Here is a 24,495-nt window from a genome sequence, read left to right on the forward strand (position 1 = left end):
TGTATCGAAAACCCCTGAAACGTCAGTTAGAACCGTAATCGAAAAAAATTAGCCGAAACTTGTACGAACCCTGGCGAAGTGCATTCGGCACAGAAATACTCTGAAACACGCCCAACTGCATTTTTGACACTTTGCCTACGTTTAGCATGAGGAAACAACTCTATAACTGTGTTAATAAGTCAGAATGCTTGAAATACCATTAACCCCCCCCCCCCTTTAAAAACGCTGGCGGGGAAAGAGTTAACTAGTCGTGTTTGCAAAGATACTCTTTATTTATTCCTATTTTCTTGCCATGGTTATCTTTGAACCTTTTTGTCTGTGTTTGTTTCATGTCAGGGACATACTGCCATGCACTCTGAAGCTTCCAGAAGCTGTTTGTTTAGCCGAAACACTAACTGATCTGAATGAGTTGACCCAGCGAGAGGCAGGTACAGTACTGACCTGCCTAACCTACTTTTGTATGAAAATAAACTATATTAACTATAGTTTTAAACACATGCTGATAAAATTTTTTATAGACTGTTCCCTATAGATTCTATAAATTGCTTTGGATACTATATATACACTCTAAAAATGTCTGGGTTATTTTTGACCCATAATGGGGTAAATATTGTACAGAACACACCGCTGGGTTCAAATTGACCCAATGCTGGGTTATTATACCCCATGTTTTCATAACATTAACCCAACATTGGGTCATTTTTAACCCAGCATGTGATCTGTTCAATATTTACCCATTAAATATAACCCAGCCATTTTTAGAGTGCATATATATATATATACAAAACTGTGCAAAAGTCTTAGGCCACCACCACCAGACTTGTGTTTTTTAATGTCTATCCATGTTTATTTTTCGATCTATTTTATTAGGATACAAACAGAAAATACAGGAAATATATACAAAAAAAAAAATTCAGGACTAAATTTCTTCTTTAGGCATCGTAAGTGTTTATTGTGACCTCTCTTGGCACTTAACACATCTTGAGCGTTTTTGAGCAGAATGAAGTTAAAAGACTCATTCCTTTAAAATTAGAAATTAGGATTTTATTTCATTTAGGTTTAAGAGATCCTGCAGTTTCCTGCTATTGCTCAAGTGGAAGGGGAGTTTACCCTAAAAACCTGACGCATCAGTTTATATTTTTAAACAGTTTTGTTACTATATACACATTTCCTGTAATTTCAAAAACAACATAACATTATAACATTGCAAAAACAACAAATCTAATTCTGGCATGGAGGCCTAAGACTTTTTATATAAATTACTTTTGTAATGTATATAAAAATCTGAAATATTTTGCAGGACTGAAGTCATGAATAATGAAAAAAGTCCTAAGCAGAAGTTTAACTCAGGAAGAGAAATAAGAGACATATAGTTAGAAGGAAGTAGTAGGAATAGAAAAGAAGTGCCATCATTTTTGGAAATACTAAATATACAGTGAAGTTACACAAAAATCTGAGATTAATAATGTATATGAGCTTTTATAGTTGTAATAAACATTTTTAAACAAACATTATTACACAAAATATCTTCCTGGACTAATCAAACCTATAGGAATTTGTGACGTTGACACTATGCGACCCTGTCTGTGAAATCCAGGCTAACGTTTCATATTCTAATGATGATGAAATAAACATACAAGTAAATAAAATCTTGGAAAACCAGGAAGGATTTTCTTCTTTCAAATGCTGGGGGCGTGTTCTCTGTCAGCGCTAAAACCACGCCCACTTGCGGGAAAGCTGCCATCTCTCTCAACTCTTAAATTCCGCTCCAACGGATACCAATTCTATTCCAAGAAGTGGGATTGTCCCTTTTTGACCTGATTATTAAAAATAACCCAGCATTTTTATGAGTGTATATGATATACCACAGTGAATGATGGTAGTGAGAAAAGGGTATTGTGTTTTCCACACAGTTTTTTTTTTTGGAGAACAACACTTTAAGTAAACTGTGTTTGACTATAGATTTGATTTGTCAGTCCATCACAGCTGTGGTCATGAACAGGGGCGAAAATCTCATCTAAATGTTGGGGGGGACAATAAACATAAAATTTTTCAAGAACAATTTTTGAAGGGGACACCAATAATACAGGCAAAATTGTACTTGCAAGGAAATGGGTACAGATAGAAAACGTTTCTCTTTCTCTATGAACGGACGCAAATTTAATTTTAATACATATGAATGCAGAGGTGAAAAGAGTAATACAATTTTCTACTTAAGTAATAGTAAAGTTACTTTAATAATATTTTACTTAAGTAAAAGTAAAGTTACTGGTCTAAAAATCTACTCAAGTAAAAAGTCATTTTAATTTTAAGAGTTACTTTTTTACAGCGGGGAGAGGTTTCTAGTATAGTTCACAAAGGAAGGATATATACATCTCAAACTATGTTTTTAATTGTAAACATCTCTACAATTAAAGTGCAATAACAAATGTTAATAAAATAAAAAGCTTTTTATAACTAAGAAACATTTATGGAATTATTTAATGATTTTTACAGGTGAGTTATGCACTTTTGAAGCAAAAATAATATGAGGTCAGCAGCTAGTAAATACAATCATTATATGAAGGTTGTAATTGATGTATTGCTGGTAACATACATTGTTATTAAACTATATACATAAATGAACATATAATGAGATGAGTGCCATGGCTATACACTATACATCCTTTACACGTTTATTAGCTCCCAGACCTGTGTACCTGATGTCTTTCAATCTATCTCTCTCGCGCTCTCTCTCTCTCTGCAATGTCTAATGATCTGTGCATTCTAGAGGACGTTCTCAAGTTGTTTGACTTGACGCGAAGCTGCTAGACCTCGGAAGATAATGCGCATGTATTAAAAATGCATCGTGCAAATTAGCGGTTAAACACGGTCGGCAATTCTCAAACTCCGTACTCAAGAGCATGAACCCTACCTGAATGAAACAATCGCTTTGCGTCAATGGCCAGGGGTTTCTTTCGTAAGAATTGAATTGAGGGTCTGCATTAGCCTGCGCCTGTCTCGTCCCTCTCCATGGTTCTTTTTGCGCGTTCCCCCGCCCATCAATCAATCATCCGACCGTGGCGCGTCTTTATCACCTTACTTTTTTATTTATTTTTACTCAGTAACGGATATGATTTAACATGTAGCGAAGTAACCAACAATACTTTAAACATACTTAAGTAAAAGTAAAGTACAGATTTTAAAAACTACTCAAAGTAAAAGTACACAAAAAACTCAGTTACAGCAAGGTGAGTAAATGTAATTTGTTACTTTCAGCTCTGCCTCACCTCTGCATGAATGCATAAAAATGTTTTCTTGATCGTTTATCTGCTTCTGTTCTCAGAAAACGAAATATGTTCATGTTTATATGTCAAAATAGTCCAGTTTTAAAACATATGAGGATAAACTGATAAGTGATGGGAAACGTTGTATTGTATATAGCTTATTAACGCGTCGGCTCCGTACACTTCTCTACCACCGGAATGTGTGGTGGTGAGGTAAAAGGGGCGTGGGCAGTGGACCAAACCACTGTGAGGCAAGGGAGGGGGAATCCAAATATTTAAAACGTTTTTTTGTTGTTGCTCCGTTTGCATTTGTATTGTTTCACTTCTTACACAACTAGTTTAAGTATTATAAATCATTAAATTATTTTCAATACACATATTCTAATGATAATTTAGGGGGGACAACCCTCAGATAGGGGGGGTCCTGTCCCCCCCGACCCCCCCGGGATTTCCGCCCATGGTCATGAAGGCCTGCTATCCGGTTCATGTTGTTATTATTAGCCAGCTGACATTCCAGATAGTGTCAGACTGTGTGAGCCAATTGGAGCATAGAGGTTACTGAGGCAGAGTAATATGTGTGTTGTGTGTGCAAATCGGTAGGCACATTCATATTCACAAAGATACAGACAAACAACTACTTGTGGTATCTCCACTGTGTCCTAGAAAGATCAGAGTTTGACTAATGTGCAAAGTTATCAGCCATACCTATGCTGTTTTAAGGAATTTTTTCTGCATTGCATTTGTTGTTAGAGTTTGTCCATTGGAAATTTCATGACGACAGAGTCTATCCCAAAAGATTTAGTTCAAATAGAAACTGTGTAGAGCCGGAAAACAGTGTGAAATGGGTGGGGAAATGGAGAGAAAACATGGGGAGGAGTTCCCTGTGCTCTGTGAAGTCCACCTCCTTATGCACACTGTCTGTTTGGATAAAAATGACTCACTGAGGCTTTGGCTTGCTTCGCTTGGGTGTGTTTGTATGGCATTTGTGAATCAGTCTTCTGACACGCAGAGAGTTTGCTAAACTTGTCCGAGAACTTCAGTGGACGTTAGGACGACAGAAATGAACAGCTTGGCTATAATCAGACAGAGTCACATACGAATACGTTCATGGTGGTAGGAAGATTTGCTGCTTTCGTATTTGTGTTTGTGCAATGATGTTTTAATCATTAACCACTTTTTTCCAGCATTCTGGAAGTCATCTCTCAACAATCAACACGAGACACTTTCAATTTCTGAAAGTTCTCTTGTTCAAGAGGAACCGCTGATCTCCTTGCCCAGCAACTGTTCTGAGATCTTACAGATTGAGGATCCTTCTCACTCTTGCTCAAATACATGTGTGAAAAGTTGTTTGTCTTTTACCAACCCGGTCTTCCTTCAGACACAACAAGTGATCGCAAAAGACCCAACAGCAGCCAACGGAAAATCGCGTCCACCTCCTCCTCCCAGACCTCGTCCACCTCACATTTTGATTCATAGACCTACTGCACCACCACATCCAAAGACTATGCCATTAAGCATTGGCTTTAACAGACCGAGTAAGAGATCCCAGGCTAGCACCATGTCCAAGGGATCCAAACAACCTTGTACCAAGAACCCTCCTCCGCGACCTCCTCAAGCGCCAGACATTGACACTTATCGTTGCACTATCGCTTTGGATGATGATACCATCTCTAGGGCCCTATCTCGAGCCAATCTGCCCCATACTCCTTTAAACCAAACCAGCAGCAACATCCTGCGACAATGGACAGGATTAGAAGAGAATGGGCGAAGTTCAAGTGGCCGAAGTTTGTCCACGTCCTCGTCCGACTCCCTGGATTCTTCCCCGCACCCTCTTCCTTTGAACCTGTCCCAGAGCACGGGTCAAAGGCTCTCCACGGACGACAGCAGTGATGAATACGACGAAGAAGAGGAAGACTACGGTGTGGAACTCGAGCGAGACTTACATCTCCGGCTAAGTGGTGCCCACAAGTCAAGGAGACTCCTGGCGGTGGAATTAGCGGGGGCTCGTCCGAGATCGTTCGTCATCTTTCCGCGGGCATTAAGGGGACACTTCAGTAAGGTCAGAGGTGTCCTCAAAGTCTTGGCTACACCTGAGAAACGCATCTTGCTACAGATCATTGAGCTGGCCCAGGACAAAGGCTCCTACTTTGGTTGCCTGGTGCAGGACTACTTGAGCTATGTGCAGGAGAACAAAAACTGCCTCCTGTCCTGCCAGGATCTTCTGCAGACGATTCGCCAGTTCATGACCCAGATGAAGGCTTATCTCATACAGAGCTCAGAGATAAACCCACCCATTGAATCTTACGTACCCGAGGACCAGATTGGTAAGATGATTTTGACTTTGTGTAGTGTAAACTTGTAGTTTAAAAATGATCCAATCTAGTTCATGAGATTTGTTGGTTTCTGGAAGTCTAGTTAGTTGCAGATGGCTTGGGATTGTTTCACCTTTATTACTTCCAAACAAGGCCTGACATTGTAAACATATCTAGAAGAAAGCCGTTGGAGTTTTATTGCACTACAGTTATTCTGTAAAGATTTTATGACACCTCAATCACGTGTACGCTTCACTGTTGATAAAAACATTTCCTCAGAGCAACAGGGCAATGGCATGCAAATACATCTGCATATAGATGTCTGCAAGGTGACATTTAAATGCATCTGAAATAGCTGTCAAGTTACTTAGATAACCACAGGTATGTAAAGAGATCCAATAACTCACCTGGTTTGCATGAACAGGTTCACGCTTGACAGCTGCTGTCGAAATAAATTATAAGGAATGAAAAGCAGAACATAATTTACATTTATGCATTTGGCAGACGCATTTATCCAAAGCTACAGGAACTTAACCCCTCACACAAAAGAGAATTTTATTTTTTTCTTAAAATTAATACATTTGGTATAAAAAGTTTCATGTTATGTCTAACTGTGACTACCTGTATCTTAAGAAAGTTTAAAGGGAAAGTTGAACTTTTCTAAAGATTAACCTTTTATGTGGTTAAGGGGGGTTAATAACCAATAAACAAAGCTTGAAGGCATGAATTCCAATGCTTGAATGCAACTTAAATCACATCATGAGTAATGCTTGAATAATAAAACCTAAGGTGAACCCTAAACCATACAAAAGCTTTAGGTAACAGTGGCTCGATTCTTACATTAATTCCTCCACATTATGTTTGCATAATTTTAGAAAAAGTTGTCCTGTTGATATTATCAGCTTATGTTTTCTTTTATAAATATTAAATTTTTTTGAAAATGTTATAATAAGGTTGTAGTTGTAAACAATTAGTTAATGCATTAGCTAACACAAGCTAACAATGAACAATATTTCTACAGCATTTATTAGTATTTGTTCATGTTAATTTTGGCATTTACTAAAACATTTATAAAATTAACCATGCAATGAATTGACATTAACAAACAAACCTATATTGTAAAAATTTTTATATTAGTTAATGCATTTACTAATGTTTACTAATACAACCTAATTGTAAAGTGTTTTAAAGTTTTTTAACTACAATTTTGGATCTACAATGTTTGATCGATTTTTAGCAATGCATGGTTACGCAATAGCACGGGTCATTTTGAAGACCAAGGCCTGTTGAAAGTCTGCATCAGTTTATATAGAAGTCATAAAGATGATAAACTTTAATCTCAATTACGTTGTACAATAGTGTAACACGGGAGTCAATGTGGGTGTGTTTGTAGGTTTAAAGATTAAATCTGTATGTTTGTTGGTAACCTTTGTAAGTTGTTAAATGTCTGCTTTAAAATATTATTAGCAAGCATATTTTAAACTGAAGCCTAATATAGCCTAACATCAACCCCTTGAGTCAGCTTAGTACATCTTTGTACCTAAATGATGCATTTTAGTATCTCCAAGGCACATACTGGTGGCATAAAAGTACATATTGGTACCAAATGTATACATACCTGTACCTAAATGATATATGACGACCTTTTAAAAAAGTATACTCCCATTCACAGCCTTTGTACCATTTTCTGACAGTGTATACACTGAACATTGTATGCTCTATGTACTGTATTTTCCAAGACTATAAGTCACACTTTTTTAAATTAAGTTCAAAATGTAATCTGCGTGTTGTGACATAAGGAAGGAATGCCGTTTCCGGGTGCAAGCCTCCACTGATTTTAAGTGAAACTACACTGCAAAAAATGATTTTCAAGAAAAAAATCTTAGTATTTTTGTCTTGTATTCAGTAAAAGTATAAAAAAAAATTCTGAAATTATGATGTTTTTGCTTGATGAGCAAAACAACCCAAGAAAATAAGTCTAGTTTTTAGACCATAATATCAAATTTAGTGATTTTGTGCCCAAAGCAAGCAAAAAAATCTGCCAATGGGGTAAGCAAATTTTTTCTTGAATTTAGAGTTTAAGAAAAATGTTCAAGATTTTTAATATCAAATTTAAGTGATTTTTTGCCCAAAGCAAGCAAAAAAATCTGCCTATGGGGTAAGCAAATTTTTTCTTGAATTTAGAGTTTAAGAAAAATGTTCAAGATTTTTTTGCTTACCCCATTGGCAGATTTTTTTGCTTGTTTTATGCACAAAATCACTTAAATAAAAAAAAATAACTAGACTTATTTTCTTAGGTCATTTTGCTCATCAAGAAAAAGCATCTTAATTTAAGAATTTTTAGATATTTCTACTGAAAACCAAAATACTAAGTAAAAATATTTGCAGTGTGCTGCACTCTCTTTTATCATAAACTGTTTTGGCGCATGTGCAGGCACTTATTTTGACAAGACACATGGTTCACATGACACTATGAACACATATTTTAAATTCGTGCCTCTCGGAAGAGCAGTCATCAGACACCACACTGCAAAAAATGATTTTCAAGAAATACATTCTTAGTATTTTTGTCTTGTTTTCAGTAAAAATATAAAAAAAATCTTAAATTAAGATGCTTTTTCTTGATGAGCAAAAATACCAAGACCCTAAGGTGACATTGGAGTAAAAAAATCTAAAGTTTAGTTTCATGTGCTCACGTGAAACTTTCATGTGCTCACGCAAAACCTTCATGTGCAGATTTTTTTAAAGTTTAGTTTCACGTGAGTACGCAATAGTTTAATGTGCTCGCGCGATTGCTTCACGTGCTTAAGCGAAACTTAACTTTAAAAAAAATTCTGCACATGAAGGTTTCGCGTGAGCACATGAAACTAAACTTTATTTAATTTTTGCTCCATGTCCCCTTAGGGGCTCTGTACAAAACAACCAAAGAAAATAAGTCTAGTTTTTAGATAAAAAGGTATCAAATGTAAGTGATTTTGTGCATAAAACAAGCAAAAAAATCTGCCAATGGGGTAAGCAAAAAAATCTTGAAAATGTTTCTTAAACACTAAATTCAAGAAAAATTTGCTTTTTTGCTTGTTTTATGCACAAAATCACTTACATTTGATATTTTTGTTCTAAAACTAGACTTATTTTCTTGGGTCATTTTGCTCATCAAGAAAAAGCATCTTTATTTAATCATTTTTTGCAGTGCACTGGTGGGAACCCTGTTTCTTGTAGGTTGCTTTGGATAAAAGTGCCTACAACAATGCAAAAAATGATTTTCAAGAAAAAAATTCTTAATATTTTTGTCTTGTTTTCAGTAAAAATATCTAAAACTCTAAAATATCTAAACTATCTGCCTTGTCTTGATGAACAAAACGACCCAAGAAAATAAGTCTAGTTTTTAGACCAAAACTATCAAATTTTAGTGATTTTGTGCATAAAACAAGCAAAAAATATCTGCCAATTGAATAAGAAAAATTTGCTTGAAATAGGTTTACTTTTTTCATAAAGACTTATTTCAAGAAAATTTTTCTTATTCCATTAGCAGATTTTTTTGCTTGTTTTAAGCACAAATTTTCTTAAATTTTATATTTTTTTGTTTAAAAACTAGACTTATTTTCCTAGGTCATTTTGCTTATCAAGAAAATACATCTTAATTTAAGAATTTTTAGATATTTTTGCTGAAAACGAGACAAAAATACCAAATAAGAAAGTCAATTTTTGCAGTGTATATAGATTAACTGTAATACATTTTTTAAATAATGGCCCACGTGGATCAATTGTTTATAATGAACACTGCAACATTTCATAAAAAAAAAAGAATTGTTAGTTTTGATTTCATGGGGCCTTTAAGCTTTAAAACTCTTTTTCTCTTCATATCAGATGGAGTGTTGGAAAAGGCCATGCATAAATGTGTGCTGAAACCTTTGTACGGTTCAGTGCAGTCGGCCCTGCATGATTACCAGGTGTCCAGCGGGGAGTGGCGGAGACTGCAAGAAAATCTGGCCCTGGCCAAGACCAAACAGCCCAGAGAGCTGGGGGCAAACGCAACAAGACCACCAGACACCCACGCCATTAACCGGATCCGCAGAAAACTGGCAGCCATGCGCAGGATGTACTCGCCCGAGAGGAAGATCGTGGTGCTGTTGAAAGTGTGCAAACTCATCTACAGTATTATGCAAGATCACAAAGGTGCGTACGGGTGGAGTTGTGTCTCGAGGGTTCATTTAATGGTTTATGGGCATGTGATCAGAGAAAATATGTGCGTCATGTAGAAGATACTTAATGAAATGATTTGGATGAAGATCACACACGAATGTTCTCTCTGTCTGTTTTCAGTGCGACTGTTCGGAGCGGATGATTTCCTGCCCATGTTGACATATGTGTTGGTCCAGTGTGACATGCCTCAGTTGGACACAGAGATCTTGTACATGTTGGAGCTGATAGATCCATTATTGCTACATGGAGAAGGTGCGTTCACGTGTTCTCATAGGAATGCATAAAAAAAAACGAGGGCTGTTGTTTAATAAAACATTTTCTAGTTTGCTTTCCTGGTTGTAATGAATTTCAGTATCCTATGTGACAGAACAATAGGAGGAATTTGACAAGCGATAAACTTTTCCCATATTTGATACACTTCCTAAGTTCAGTTCCCCACAAAGTAATTTCCTCCCCGGTGTGTTTGTCCTGTTTCCATAGACATCCGTACTGAAGCTATTGCTGTTGTTAAAAAGATGTATTGTGTTGTACACTGCAAAAAATTATTTTCAAGAAATAACCCCATTGGCAGATTATTTTTATATTTTTGGTCTAAAAACTAGACTTATTTTCTCAGGTCATTTTGCTTATCAAGAAAAAGCATCTTGATTTAAGAATTTTTAGATATTTTTACTGAAAACAATGCAAAAATACTAAGACATTTTTTCTTGAAAATCATTTTTTTGCAGTGTAGATGTACTAATCTAAATAAGAAATAGATTTTCAAGCAAACATTTTCTTAGTATTTTTGTCTTGTTTTCAGTAAATATATCTAAAAATTCTTAAATTAAGATGCTTTTCTTGATCAGCAAAAGGACCGAAGGAAATAAGTCTAGTTTTTAGACCAAAAATATCAAATTTAAGTGATTTCAAATAAAACGGAAAAAAAAATCTGCCAATGGGGTATTTAGTGTTTAAGAAAAATTTTCAAGATTTTTTTTCTTACCGCATTGGCAGGGTTTTTTGTTGCTTGTTTTATGCACAAAATCCCTTAAATTTGATATTTTTGGTCTAAAAACTAGACTTATTTTCTTGAGTCGTTTTGCTCATCAAGAAAAAGCATCTTATTTCAAGAATTTTTAGATTTAAGACAAAAATACGATTTTTTTTTCTTAAAAATCATTTTTTGCAGTGTATTAATCTGAATTAATCTAAACCCTGTCCAGGAAACCACCCATGAATTATTCATTTAAATTATGCATTTATAAATCATTTTTATAAAAAAAAAAAGGTTTGCAGATACTTTTATTGAATGCAGTATAAGTGAGAAATATTATGATCGACACTTTCCAATGGAATCTGGTATTGCCTTATTCACTACCGTTCAAAAGTTTAGGGTCACTTGACTAAAATGTTTTTTTTATCTTTTCAACATATCTTTTTAATATCTTAAAAATTAAATGAAAAGTCCACTGTGTAAAAATTAGCGGCAACTAGTGGTGAGATTTTGAATTACAACCAATGTATCAGTCCACAGCTCACCACAGGACAAACATTTCATCGTCTGAGACAACGTACTGACAAAACGCTCTCTATGTTTATTTATGGCTACTGTGGAAACATGGCGTCGCGAAATGGCGACTTTTGTCTGGGTGGTTTATATAACATTTTTCTGTGGTATGACAAACTCAGAACTCATTTAATATTGGACGATACACAGACTTTAACTTAAAAAATATATTTGACCCAACCATGGCATTTTTTTATACTTTGAATACTTAATAAGTCTTTAATATATGTATACTTTATTTCTATACAGGAGGTTATTACCTCACCAGTGCATATGGAGCAATGTCACTAATTAAGAACTTCCAGGAAGACCAGGCTGCCCGAATCCTCAGCTCTACAACACGTGACACACTCCACCAATGGCACCAAAGACGCACCATGCAGAGAAATCTGCCCTCTGTGGACGACTTTCAGGTATGAGTCTGACCTTCAGACAGTCAGTGCCGTCTGGTGACTGTTCTTCCGATAGGGATGAATTCAAAAGTGTTCGGAGTGTCATGTGTGTTGCTCGTGTTTTCAAAATATTTGTTAGTAGCATAATGTGAACCATGTGCATCACGTGTCTTGCCAAAATAAGTGCCCGCTGCGTCTAAACCGTTTATGATGCTCAAAAAGAGATGCTCAAGTTCACAAAATACTCACACACACACATATATATATATATATATATATATATATATATATATATATATGAAAATCACAAAAAATGCTTTTTTTAAAAAGGCTGGCGGGGAAAGAGTTAAATTGAATATTGAGGTGCCATACAGGTGCTTTGTTATTCATTTGTATACAAAAAAAATCAAATTGGATTTTTTTTATATTTGTGTTCTACTGAAAAACGAGTCTACACTAAAAACATTTGCTGGTTCAATTTGAAAAGTGTTACCTAGTTGCCTTAAAATTTTGAGTTCATTCAACTTAACTCAAATAAATTGTTTAAAAATATTTTTAAGTTGAATTAACTCAAAATGATAAGGCAACCAGGTAACTTACTTTTAAAAAGAATTATTTTTACAGTCTAATATGCCTAAATGATTTTGAATCTGTTTTGGTGAACTGTAATTCATGTTTGTTTATTTGTGTTTAGAATTACTTGCGTGTAGCTTTGCAAAAGGCAGACAGCGGCTGCACGGCTAAAACCCTGCAGGTGCGGCCCTACACCACCACTGAAGAGATGTGTCGTCTTTGTGCCATCAAATTCGGCGTGTCAGATCCAGAAAACTACGCACTTTTTCTCTACACGGGCGACAGCAGCCAGCAGCTAGCCGCAGACACGTACCCTCAGAGGATTAAGGCAGAATTACACAGTCGGCAAAACCCTCCATCATTTCACTTTGTCTACAGAAAGACACAAACATAAACTGAATTCCTGCCTAACAGCATCGTGGGAGCTGCCCTAAAGACCAAAGGTTTTGACTTTTTGGCAAAACCAGAAAGACTTCTGTGTAGCATACAGACATTGTTTCAATAGCAGAAAAATGTGGGTGTGACTTTTAGGAATGTGTATTGCTAAATGAAAGAAAGTAGCTTGTGTTGTTGTCAGTATCCTAAAATGATTAGACTTAAAGTCTTTAAAAGAGTTCTTCAGGTCAGTCAGAGGAGATATCTGCTAGTTCTCACAACAAACATTTGTTGATTCTGGCCTTTAATGCTTTAAAAAAGTAATGATACACAAAGTGATACCAAATGTTTGGAAGAAATGTTTTGTAATAGATACAGCACTGAACAAATTTTAAGAGGCCAACCCCAGTTATTATTTTGATCTTTTTGTCCCATTTAAATTTTTTCGGCAAATAAATGCAAATTAAAAGAAATGTTTACAGAGACAAAAATCTTTTTATCTAAACGCATACCTATAAATAGTAAATACAAAAAACCTGAAAATATTGTTGGAGTGGTCTTTTAATTTTACACGGCTGTATGTTTATTATGTGTTTGGCATTGGGGAAGCAGTATCTCTTCAAACCCTCTTTATTCTGTATGTATTCAGTTTATCATGTCCCTACCTTCAAAAAAGCTCCTAATATATTTTTGGTTTCAATTATTATAAAGGTATCAGGGATTCATAACCTGAGCTTTGTAGAGTTCTGTATATAATTTTTTTTTTGTATGCGGGTTAAATTGTTTTGAGAAATGTTGCATTCTTGAGTGTCAATGACTCACATCAACAGAATGATGTGTGACTCTTTAAGTACTGTAAGCAACCTTTTTCAGAGATAAAGATTGGTGATCGTGTGATTTTTATTCTATTTTTTTTCACAACAGTGGGATTGTTTTATTGAATCTTTGCACTTTGCTCCTTAAAATGTAACTTTTGTCGAATAGCGCTTTCAGATTGTCTTATAGTGCTTTTAAAAGATAATATAGATATATTTTGTAGTAATATCTATGATGCATTAGGTGCTGAGAACATGAAAATAATATTTCACCTGCACTGTAAAAATAAAGTTGGTACAACTTAAAAAAGTAAGTTATTTGGTTTACTTAAAAATTTGAGTTAAAGGTTTTTGAAGCTTTGATTGTGTTAACAGTGCACAATATAACGTGTAGTTTGTTTAGTGTGTAGTAATTCGACAGCAGCTTATCTTAACCCCTCGTTCAGACAGCCGGCGACGTTATCGCTGTGTGTCGCCCATCTCTTTCAATGAGGCGTTTCTAAATCTGCTTGTCATAAACAAATGAGTACCATCCACGCCAGTAACTGACGAGAGAAGGATTACGTGAACTCCACTGCTTTGTTCTCATTGGTAGTCGCTCCTGAAATTCGCTCGACATTTGTATAAAGTTAAACTTTTCTTAACTTTCTCGCGTCGCCGGAAGTCGCCCGGTTTCCATTGAAATGAATGAGATCCCGTTGCTCTGCTAATGCTGGTCGCTGGCTGTCTGAATGGGGCGTAACAGAGCAATTTGAGCTGACGACTAACATATTCCTGTGGGCGGAGTTTTATTGACGTCATTCAATCGGTTAAGTAGAGCGTTGTAGTCCAAACCGGCCTTTTGCTGGGCTTTGAAAGGGGAATTCTGTTAAAGAAAATATATCACCTGGCAGTGAACTTTTATAATTTTACAGGTATTATTTATGCTCTAACGGCAACATTACACACCGCCTACTGTTGGCTTAAAAAATCTTGTCACAAACCTAGGGGTGACATCACGAACACAAACTTTTTTAAGTTAAAGGTGCAATAAGAAAGTTTTAACAGTTTCCAGTGGTGAAATTGCAACCACTGACTCAGTCCAAAAGTCATCCGCATAGTGATGCTAGTAGCTGCCACAGGACAAACATGTAATCGTCTGAGACATAGTGACAAATACACTCTATACACTGTAAAAAGTAAACGTTGAATCAACTTAAAAAATTACTTTGATTGGTAATGCTTAAAAAATTAAGTATTTTCAACCTATATTTTTTCACATTAAGTGAAAAATGTCAGTTGAAAATGTTTAAATATTTTAGGTGTTACCAATTGAAGTAATAAAAAACTTAACTGAAACAGATTTTAGACGTCACCAATTGAAGTTATTTTATAAGTTGATCCAAATTTGACTTTTTATTGTCTTAAATGGTTTGTCCGTTTAAGGCAGGGGTGGGGAACCCTGGTCCTGGAGGGCCACTGTCCTGCAGAGTTCAGTTCCAACCCTATTTAAACACACCTGAAAAATAAAATTAAAGTCTTCAGGATTACTTGGAAATGAAATTCAGGTGTGTTTGATTAGGGTTGAAACTAAACTTTGCAGGACAGTGGCCCTCCAGGACCCAGGGTTCCCCACTCCTGGTTTAAGGCTTGAAACATGACAGCAACTTAAAGGATTAGTCAATTTTCTTAAAAAAATTCAGATAATTTAATCATTGTTCAGTCGAGAAGAAATTAGGTCAAGAGGTCAAGGATGACGTACTGTATGCGAAACTACGCCCCAGTGTTTACAAGTGTGGAGAAAGAGGACCGTTCTGATGTTGTTGTATGTTGAATTATACTAATAATTATACAATTATGAACAATAGTCTGCAAATGTGCGTTTCATATATGTAACACGTGACCTTTCCACGGCATTACGCAATTACGTGAGGTCTCTCTGGCTCGTCAGATGACCGGAGGAAGATTGTGGTTTAAAAATGATTTTTTTTTCTTGCCAAAATTGTTTGTGATTGTTTAGAGTCCTTTTAAACTGTAATTTTAAACTGTATTAAAAGTGTTGGGGTCCATTAAAGTCCATTAAAATGAGAAAAATCCTGGAAAGTTTTTCTCAAAAAACATAATTTCTCCTTGACTGAACAAAAAAAGACATCAACATTTTGGATGACATGGTGGTGAGTAAATTATCTGGATTTTTTTTAAGAAAATGGACTAATCCTTTAATGGGACCTGAGGTGTATGTATATAGATAAAAACTGGTCATTCTAAGGTAATAAAAACAATACAGTTTATTATGTAAGGTATTCACACACCACTGAAAACAAAGTTATGTATATTATATTCCATTCCTGTCAATAGATCCTCCTAAATTTTACACATTGTACCTTTAACTAATCGGTTTAAGTTGAATTAACTAAAAAATGTAAGTCAACCAGATAACTTACTTGTTAGGTTGGACCAACAATTTTTTTTTAAAGTGTTTCCTGTACTTCCTGTTCATGATAATTTAATGATCTGGGTATATTTTACCCCCTTTTTGTATTTTAACTAAAACAGTTTTTTATTCTTTTTATTGTTTCAATTGGGTTTTCTATTTAGCACCTTAGATGGGTTTGTTAGACGAATAAATTAATATGACTGAATCAATACATTAGAATGCCATTTCTAAAATTAGTAGCCTAATCCTTATCAATTATTTTTAAATCACAGTGTCACACCCCAGAGAGGGGAACAAGGTGTATAAGAGTGCCTGCACTGTTGATGCAGCATCCGCGCTGACTCCGTAACCATGGCACCCGCGTCAGCACCACTGCTGTCGATAGCCTACTCAAACCCTTCATGCATTGATAGCCTATCTCTCTGCCACAAACCCTACAGGAACACATGTCACTAAGTCATTATTTCGTATCTAAAGCGTTGTTTATCAATCAAAACCTTCCCCGATGCGCGAAACGTTTACAATGCGAACGGACAGCTGCGGTTTGAAAGGTCGTTGTGCGTGGCGTAGTGACGACGCGCGCAGACGACGCGTCCACGCTACGGAGATCCAGTTGACGACAGAGGCAATGAGGGAGGGGAGGATCCCTGATGCTGATGCGCTCCATTCGAGGACATCTGCGATCCGAGACGCCCGAATCAAACCGGTGGAGCCGATGATGGTCGCGGTGCTCGCATCAGCGCATTCCGTGGCTTCCTCCGAGTGGATCATCTGCCTGGATAAGAGGTGAGAGAGACCAAAGCCTGTGTACATTTTTAATGTCTGCAGGGTCTGCAACAAGGTGACAGTAACCGAATGCCGAGATTTCCCATCCCGCATGAGTCACCTCCAATACAAACGGCCATGCACAAATGTGCATTTCGCGCGAATGACATTTTAAAAGAGAAAATATTTGTTTCTTCAAAAATGAGGATAATGTTGATCAGGTTTCAGTGAATGGCACGACTCGTCACATACAACCATTTTGCCGGTTTGATCACGCGTGCGCATCTTTATGCAGGCTGCTATTGCGCGTGCTTTCTTTTATCTAGCCAGTTATTCATTTCTGGCACAGGGATGTTGCATTACTGAAACTGACTCACTCTTTTGTTCAGTGTGTTTGTGGTTGTAAACCCAATGTGCTGCATATTATTAAAGCCAGATGAGTTAACCTGTCAAGAAACTTATAACCGGCTTTTGTCTGATGCATGCAAAGTTGTATTTTTATAAACATGCACAACTAGACCATTAGCTCACTGAGACAAGTAAAGCTATTGATTTTCACTGAGAATATGTGATACTTTGAATCACAGCCCCTCCTAGCCCAGACAAATCCCTGCAGGTTACCATGGCGATGGGAGGAAACGTGAGATCACCTTACTGGATGGGTCTGCCAAGGGTGATGTTTTTTATGGACTATTTAAATCTCATCAAGGAGAACGTCTTTAACTAAATCAATGTAATGCTTCATAAGGATATCTATGGTCCCACTGGCACGCATTTAACTCAAGACGGTCCGACTTCAATGAAAGCATGCAAGACTGCAATGTTGAATGATACTGCACAGCACTGTGCTGTCCAAGCAGTTTTTACACATCACTGACATTGTGATGTTGCATTCTGACCAAGAAACCTCTAATCCTAAATTGAAAATGAACAGTATTACACAAAATTTACCTGACACACTATATGGTCCAAAACTGGTCCCAAGCTGTCGCTGGGGCGGTATCCTCTCAAAAAGTATACATTTGTACCTAAAAAGTTCATATTAGTAGATCAGAGGTACAAAAGTGGTACCAAATGTATACATATCTGTACCTTAATGCTGCAGGACCTTTCTAAAGGGTACTGCACCAGTGATGGCTTGGGATCAATTTTCTGACATTGCATATAAACTAATTTCATGATCTCCTTTACGGCTAGTTTGATTTTTTGTGCTGCTTGACAGCCATGGTCAATGTTGTGGTGTTTCCATTACAGATTTGCCAAAATGTTAGCATTATTTTCTAAATGTCAACAAAAGACTATTGTGAAATGCAGACGTTTCCATTAAAACGTTTCCATTAAAACGTTTCATATGTAAAGTGCTTTGAGTGCTGCAGAAAAGCGCTTTATAAATGTAACATATTATTATTACCCGATGATATGCAAGTTCGTGATAAGTTATTCCAAATATCCCGTCGACTGATGTTGGTTGGTTTACTAATATCAGATCCACCGCACTAGGCATTATTTTTAACCGAAGGAGACTTTGGGAGTATTATCCAAACCTTAATGCCAAGGAAAGCCCCTTATACTTAGCAGCGGCAACGTAAAGGTGTTTCTTGGAGGTAAAAGTACATTTTTTTAAATCAAAAGAGATGCAGATATGGCAAGGAAAACCTCTTATACTTTGGAGCAAACACGTATTGAGGTGTTTCTGGGTGTTTTTAGTACCGCGTCATCTTCAAATTGTAATTATGTGACTTACTTGCATCAGGTGACCTGAAAATGCAAATAAATTGTTTCCATTGCAGTTTTCCGAAATACACCTTTTCTGAATTGCCTAAAAAAACACCTCATCCGAGCGTAAAAGTGTGATGTCACATTAACAAGAGAATCAAAACAGCATGATGCATGATGCTTTGTTTAAACACTGCCAACACACATTTATATCCAAACACACATCCATTGCATAATGGGTGCCCTTTACAGAATGTGAGGGTTTCCTACAGAACCAAAGAGAACCAAAGTGCTTTTTCACAAGACTCTTTGAAAGCTGAAGGGATCTTAACAATAGACTGGAGATGTGAAAATGTTAATGAAAAGGATAAAAAAGTGAGGGAGACAGCTTTGCAATAGAACCTATACTGTAATACAGAGTCCATTCTGTGCCGCTGGATATAATGCATTTCCACTTCAGTAAATCTCAACACATCCAACTCCCACATCCATCAGAGCACAGACTGACCGCTCTGGATCGCATGACATCAGCCCGGTGTGGTTCAACATAACCTGCAGGCTGAGAAATAAATATAAATGCAACCGGTCTATCTGTAATTTAGTTATGTATTGAATGTACATAATAATATGTGCAGTTCCCGAGTTAGCCGGTTATCATTGCTGATGTCATAGTGTTTGCGTGAGTTTCTCAGCTGACCTGCTTTGCTTGATAGTTAAAATGATGCCGATGGCTGTTTTTCTGTCATACATGGATACAACCGCATACACCAAACATCTAAATGCACACAGAAAAGCTGGGATTTTGCTTTATGTTTTTGAAGTGTTTGAAAAAGTGAAATACATAGATGGAGAAAAATGTTTAAGTCCTTAACCACAGTTTGATTCAGTTACTTCTTTGCTTCCATTTAGGCACAATGAGGTGCTTCAAAGATGCTAAATGTCAAAATATTGGTTTATATGATGGTAGCATACGTGTTTTTTGTTACCCTGACCTTAATGTTCTTTACATTATGTAGGATTTTTTTGGTGAACTTATCATTTGATTTCTAATTCATTACATATAATGTAGGACGTAATATTAATGGAGTGCAGCTTTTTACGTTTATCTAAAAGCTGCCGCTGGCCTCTTTTTTTAGGTTTTGTATTTGTGAGTCATGTAACTAGATTAGTTGTCTCACTACCTGGAAAAGGTTTATAAAATGATTAAATCTCGTCTTTTTGACATTTAATTTCCCCAAGTTATTATCTCCATAGCAACTAGAAATTCATACCCAAAAGGACTTCATTAAGCAGGCTTCATTACGCTAAAGCAATTTATTCACACAAATGCACACACACGCACACACATAGACACACAATATGTTTAATGAGATCTTTTTAAAGCCACTTTTATCCTGTAAAAAATGTATAAACCTAACCCTGACAGAAAACTTTATGCATTTTCAGATTTTCATAAACATAGTTTAGTTAGATTTATATCACTGTTTTCATATGGTGACCTAAAATGTCCCTGCTATTACATAAAAAAATACTGGGATTACTATTTTGTGGGAAAATCTGGTCCCCACCCATATGGGGAAAAAAAATATTTTCAAATATAATTTTACATATATTTCAGAAAATGGCCAAAAGTATATAAAATATGTTTACAAACATTTATTTTTACCAATATATATTTTGGTCATTTTTTTAAATATATTTTTAAAATAAATATATTTTAAAGCATTTATATTCATGTCGCATTGGAAGAAAAACTTTGTAAACTCTGTAAACAGAACAGTTTTGAAAAAAAATTAAATAATATTTTCAACTGCAAAAATGTACTTAATTTTAGAAAAGATTTGATACATTCTTATACATTTTATACTTTTAAACTTTTATATTTTGTTCAGGAAAAATATATTTTTTGCCGTATAGGTTGTAAAATTAGAAATGTTTTTGTTGCCCAGAAATACATTTTGAAATATATGTTAATGGGTTAAACTAAATATCTTTTCAAATTTAAAAATATATTTTATTAAGCTTCACTTTCTACAAAATGTATATATTTAAAACATATTTTTGGCCAAAGAAATGAATTTTCTGCCATATGGGTGGGATAAACAGGTGCGCGCACACAAACACGTAATGATATCATTACCATTACTATACAGCGAGACAAGGAACAAACTCTGTCATTATTTTTTTTTGAATTATTGAAAATTTCTCAACCTGTCATACACCATGAAAGAAAAATAATGTCGCTACCTGGTTTAACCTATAATTCTGAACTAATTTAAACCACTAAAGGTGGTTTAAAGTGTATAATTGAGCCACTACCACATTTAACTCTTTCCCGGCCATTGACGAGTTGTCTCGTCAATTAAGAGAAAAATTTCCCTGCCAATTACATTTTCCTGACGAGTTTTTATGGTAATCTGTAATTCTGCTATTATCCACTAGATAGTGCTCTTACCAGTTTATAAAAAACTGAAGCAAAAACTAATTTAATTCATTTTAAACTCCGTGTATGTTTTGATAATCGTTCTGAATCTGATCTCTAACAAAAATCATGCATAAGAATGCAATTATTGTTTTTCCCCATTTTGTTTGAAAGCAGAGGGTCTGTTCTTTCATTTTATATATTTGTAAGTTTATATATTTATAGAAGGACATTTTCCTGGAAGGCATATTGTGAAACTTTTGTGAAAATCACAAAAAATGCTGACTTGGAATAAGTTAAAAACTCCAAACTGCTGTATCAGTTCCTCTAAACAGCTGGCTTTTCACAGAAAAAAAAATCTTCTACAAAACCTCTTGGCAATGACACAAGACCTTTGCTTTTATTATTATTTTATTATTCATTCTTCTATGCTTTTATTTTGACAGTAAAGCGCTGCTGAAAATTGGTGCCACACATATGAAGAATAACACTTTGTCACAATGCACAATATGCTTATTGGTGCATTTAACTGACACAACATTATTTCCACGAATGTCACGGTCACATGCATTGTCACACCTTCGAATTTTATCTTGTAGGTCACATTGGCAATAAAGACTCTGTCTAGACCATAGCATTTATTTGTATGTTTTGCAGGCCAGCAGAACGCTCGGGGGAGGACGTGGACATCATTCTGGCTCGGCTGAAGGGTGTGAAAGCCTTCGAGAAGTTTCATCCGAATCTTCTGCAGCAGATCTGCTTGTGTGGCTTCTATGAATACCTGGAGAAAGGCATCACATGTACGAACTACACATTGATTGTTTTCTCTTAGCAGAAAGCTTTAGATTAATAAAAAAACACATTTGTGTTCATCCACAGTATATCGGCAAGGCGATATCGGTACCAGCTGGTATGCTGTCCTGTCTGGTTCTCTGGATGTGAAAGTGTCAGAGACAGCAAACCATCAGGTAAGCAGAATTATAATCTGGATAATTTATAGTCAGAGACACTGGCTCCAAAAGAGATTCAATCCCATAGACCCCCTATGTTAAAATGTCCAACTCTACAGCAGAAAAAAAAATTTACAGCCTGGTACAAAAGTGTTTTTGATCTATTTAGCTAATTTCACCCTTCATGACAACTAGAGGGGGGTGAATTTTTTTGTAACTCATCCGTTTGAATTATTTTAAACCTTGAAGTTTTGCATAATTAAGGGCGTGACCACTCATTGCCGCTGCTGTCACTAGCTTCGAGCTAGGTGGGCGTGGTCACCAACCAGGCACCTTACACTGTTAACGATTTCCCTGTATTTTTACAGTACGGTACTGGCAGCACGGTTGCCAGTAAGTTACTGTATTTTGGTTTTACAGTACTGTACTGTAATACCATTTTACAGTACACAAACTAGTACTGTATAGTTACAAAGCAGTACTGTACTGTAATTTTACAATATTTTATTACAGTAGTCTATTTTTACAGTAATTTACTGTAATGTCTATATAGACCCATAAATACTATTTATTACTTATTACAGTTAATACAATAATATTATATAAAATAGCTAGAGATTTAGGTTTAAATCTATAGTTATTAATATGGTAAAAATGCTAAATTAAAACATAATGAATTAAAAGGCAATCCAAGCAATGTTTGTATCAAAATTTTATTAAAAAAAACATTTAATTGAAACAAACATATTTAAAACAAGATTTTAAACAATAATAAACATATAATCAAGTAACATAAAATAAAATCAACAAGTATAAACAAGTTTGGAGACCCCTGCTGTAACATATTTAACTCTGGCAAATAGAACACTGTTCCATAGTTTGAAGTTTTCAGTTTAAAGTCCATCATCGACTAAAAGGTAACATTTCACCGTGGTAAAAACAACACTGGCCCATAGTTTTAAATATTCTACTTGAATTTCATTGAACACTAAAAATAAATTAAAAATTAAACTGTGGCAGACAGACCACAGTGGCCTTTACTGAAGTCGTCCATTCGAACTCAATCAGGGACTGCATGAAGCTGTTCACATGGGGGTAAATGGCCACAGCTTTTCTCTGCACCAAGTTCCTTGTCTTTTTGCTTGCTCCTTGTCTGGATGTGCACTTTTTCCCATCTTTGGAATTAATTCTATCCAGAAACCTGTTAGAAATATCATAAACATTAAGTCAACAAATATAAGATAGAAATAGATTCTTAAAAAATTAAACTCAGCCTTGAATTTACTCCTATTCTGAAACCTTTTGCTCTTATTCTACTGTTCCACACCTAATTACATTAAAATACAGAAGATTCACTTACCGCTGAACAAACTCTTTCCTCAATGGACAGCATCCACCTGGATCATGTAATGATTGAATGTCCTGAACAGAAAGTACAATTGTTACTGATTTGGACACAACTTTTTATTCTGAAAACAAAATCTTTTGTCAATAAAGTCCAGGGACACCTCTGCTAAATAAATACAATTATTAAATTAAATTTCTTATAACCAAAGTCTGAATATTTCTGTTTGTATATTTCTACATGGCAAACTAAGACAATTGTGTTCATGTTGTGTATGGTCGTGTTACAGTGTTGTGTGTGAATGAGTGAATGAGTGTATACATGGGTATTTAAAGAAACTGTAGTGGTAAAGTGGCTGTAGTGGTAAAGTGCAAACTTACCAAACATAATGTGCTTGGTGTGTGTCTGGTATCACCCGTTGTGCCTCCACATCTGCCTTAACTCCTATAAAAGTGCAAGGACACTCATGTAAACTACAAATAAAAAGTCAGCCACATTCCTGTGTAATTTTGCATGTGACGTGAAAGCATTTAATATTGCAGTCGAAAAAATACATGACTTGTAACTGTACATCATGTACTTGCCTGGTGCCTTTAAAGATGATCCATCTTACCCAATCCAGCTTACAAGCAATGGTAAGACTGTAAAAAAGACAAATGTTACAAAATCTGTTAGCCATAGAAATAAATAGACATTGTGAAGGAAATGGTAAAAGAAAATTTAGTAACACTTTACTATAAGAGTTTATTCCTTAACATTTGGTAATGCCTTAGCTAATATGAACTAACAATGAACAATATATTTTACAACATTAATAATATTTGATAATGTTCATTGTGCAGAGACAAAGTGATTGATTTAAAAATGTATTAAGTGTTTAAATCTAATATCATGCTATGCTAACAAATAAAACATTACTGTAAGTGTTAAGTCAGTTGTAAAACAAATATATATATATATATATTAGTTGTTATATTATATATTATATATAAATATCTAAATAAGTCTTTTTTTAATTATAACATCTTGTCTACAGAAAATCTCTGAAAATGTCTCGTTTAGTGCAGAAAATAGCGATTTATAGTGATAAGGTAAAAAGACTGTCCCTTTAATGTTTTACCCGGACCGGCTGCGGTGTAACACTATGTCACGCAAAGTTTTTTAACAAGTAGCTAGCTGCTCACTTTAAAGATAAACATGATCGCCTAAATCTGAGCAATCCTGGTGATGCCAGTTTCCTACACGATGTTATAATGGACTACCGTATTTTACATCCAGAGATGAAGGATCAGATGACAGAGACGAGAAGGCAAAGGTACGTAAATGCGGAGCCCATTCTCTTTTCGTGCATTGATTTGATGTGTTTTGGAAACTTATATACAGCGTGTAATGCATC

General features: G+C 35.5%; 2 protein-coding genes across 2 annotated transcripts in view; both read left to right on the top strand.

The window, feature by feature from the left end:
• Window positions 1-13,795, top strand: part of LOC135741621 (ras and Rab interactor 2-like) — a 35,808-nt gene extending 22,013 nt beyond the window's left edge. The window contains exons 7-12 of the mRNA XM_065260330.2: window positions 337-428; window positions 4,451-5,590; window positions 9,446-9,754; window positions 9,902-10,033; window positions 11,580-11,743; window positions 12,417-13,795. Of these exons, the coding sequence (XP_065116402.2) occupies window positions 337-428; window positions 4,451-5,590; window positions 9,446-9,754; window positions 9,902-10,033; window positions 11,580-11,743; window positions 12,417-12,689 (2,110 nt within the window). The 3' untranslated portion in view covers window positions 12,690-13,795. The remainder of the gene's footprint in view (window positions 1-336; window positions 429-4,450; window positions 5,591-9,445; window positions 9,755-9,901; window positions 10,034-11,579; window positions 11,744-12,416) is intronic.
• Window positions 13,796-16,363: 2,568 nt separating this feature from the next.
• Window positions 16,364-24,495, top strand: part of LOC135741623 (rap guanine nucleotide exchange factor 4-like) — a 42,182-nt gene continuing 34,050 nt past the window's right edge. The window contains exons 1-3 of the mRNA XM_065260333.2: window positions 16,364-16,687; window positions 21,462-21,604; window positions 21,684-21,772. Coding sequence (XP_065116405.2) covers window positions 16,407-16,687; window positions 21,462-21,604; window positions 21,684-21,772 — 513 coding nt within the window. The 5' untranslated portion in view covers window positions 16,364-16,406. The remainder of the gene's footprint in view (window positions 16,688-21,461; window positions 21,605-21,683; window positions 21,773-24,495) is intronic.

This window comes from Paramisgurnus dabryanus, chromosome 7 (assembly GCF_030506205.2).
Source record: "Paramisgurnus dabryanus chromosome 7, PD_genome_1.1, whole genome shotgun sequence".
NCBI classification, from domain to species: Eukaryota; Metazoa; Chordata; class Actinopteri; order Cypriniformes; family Cobitidae; genus Paramisgurnus; species Paramisgurnus dabryanus.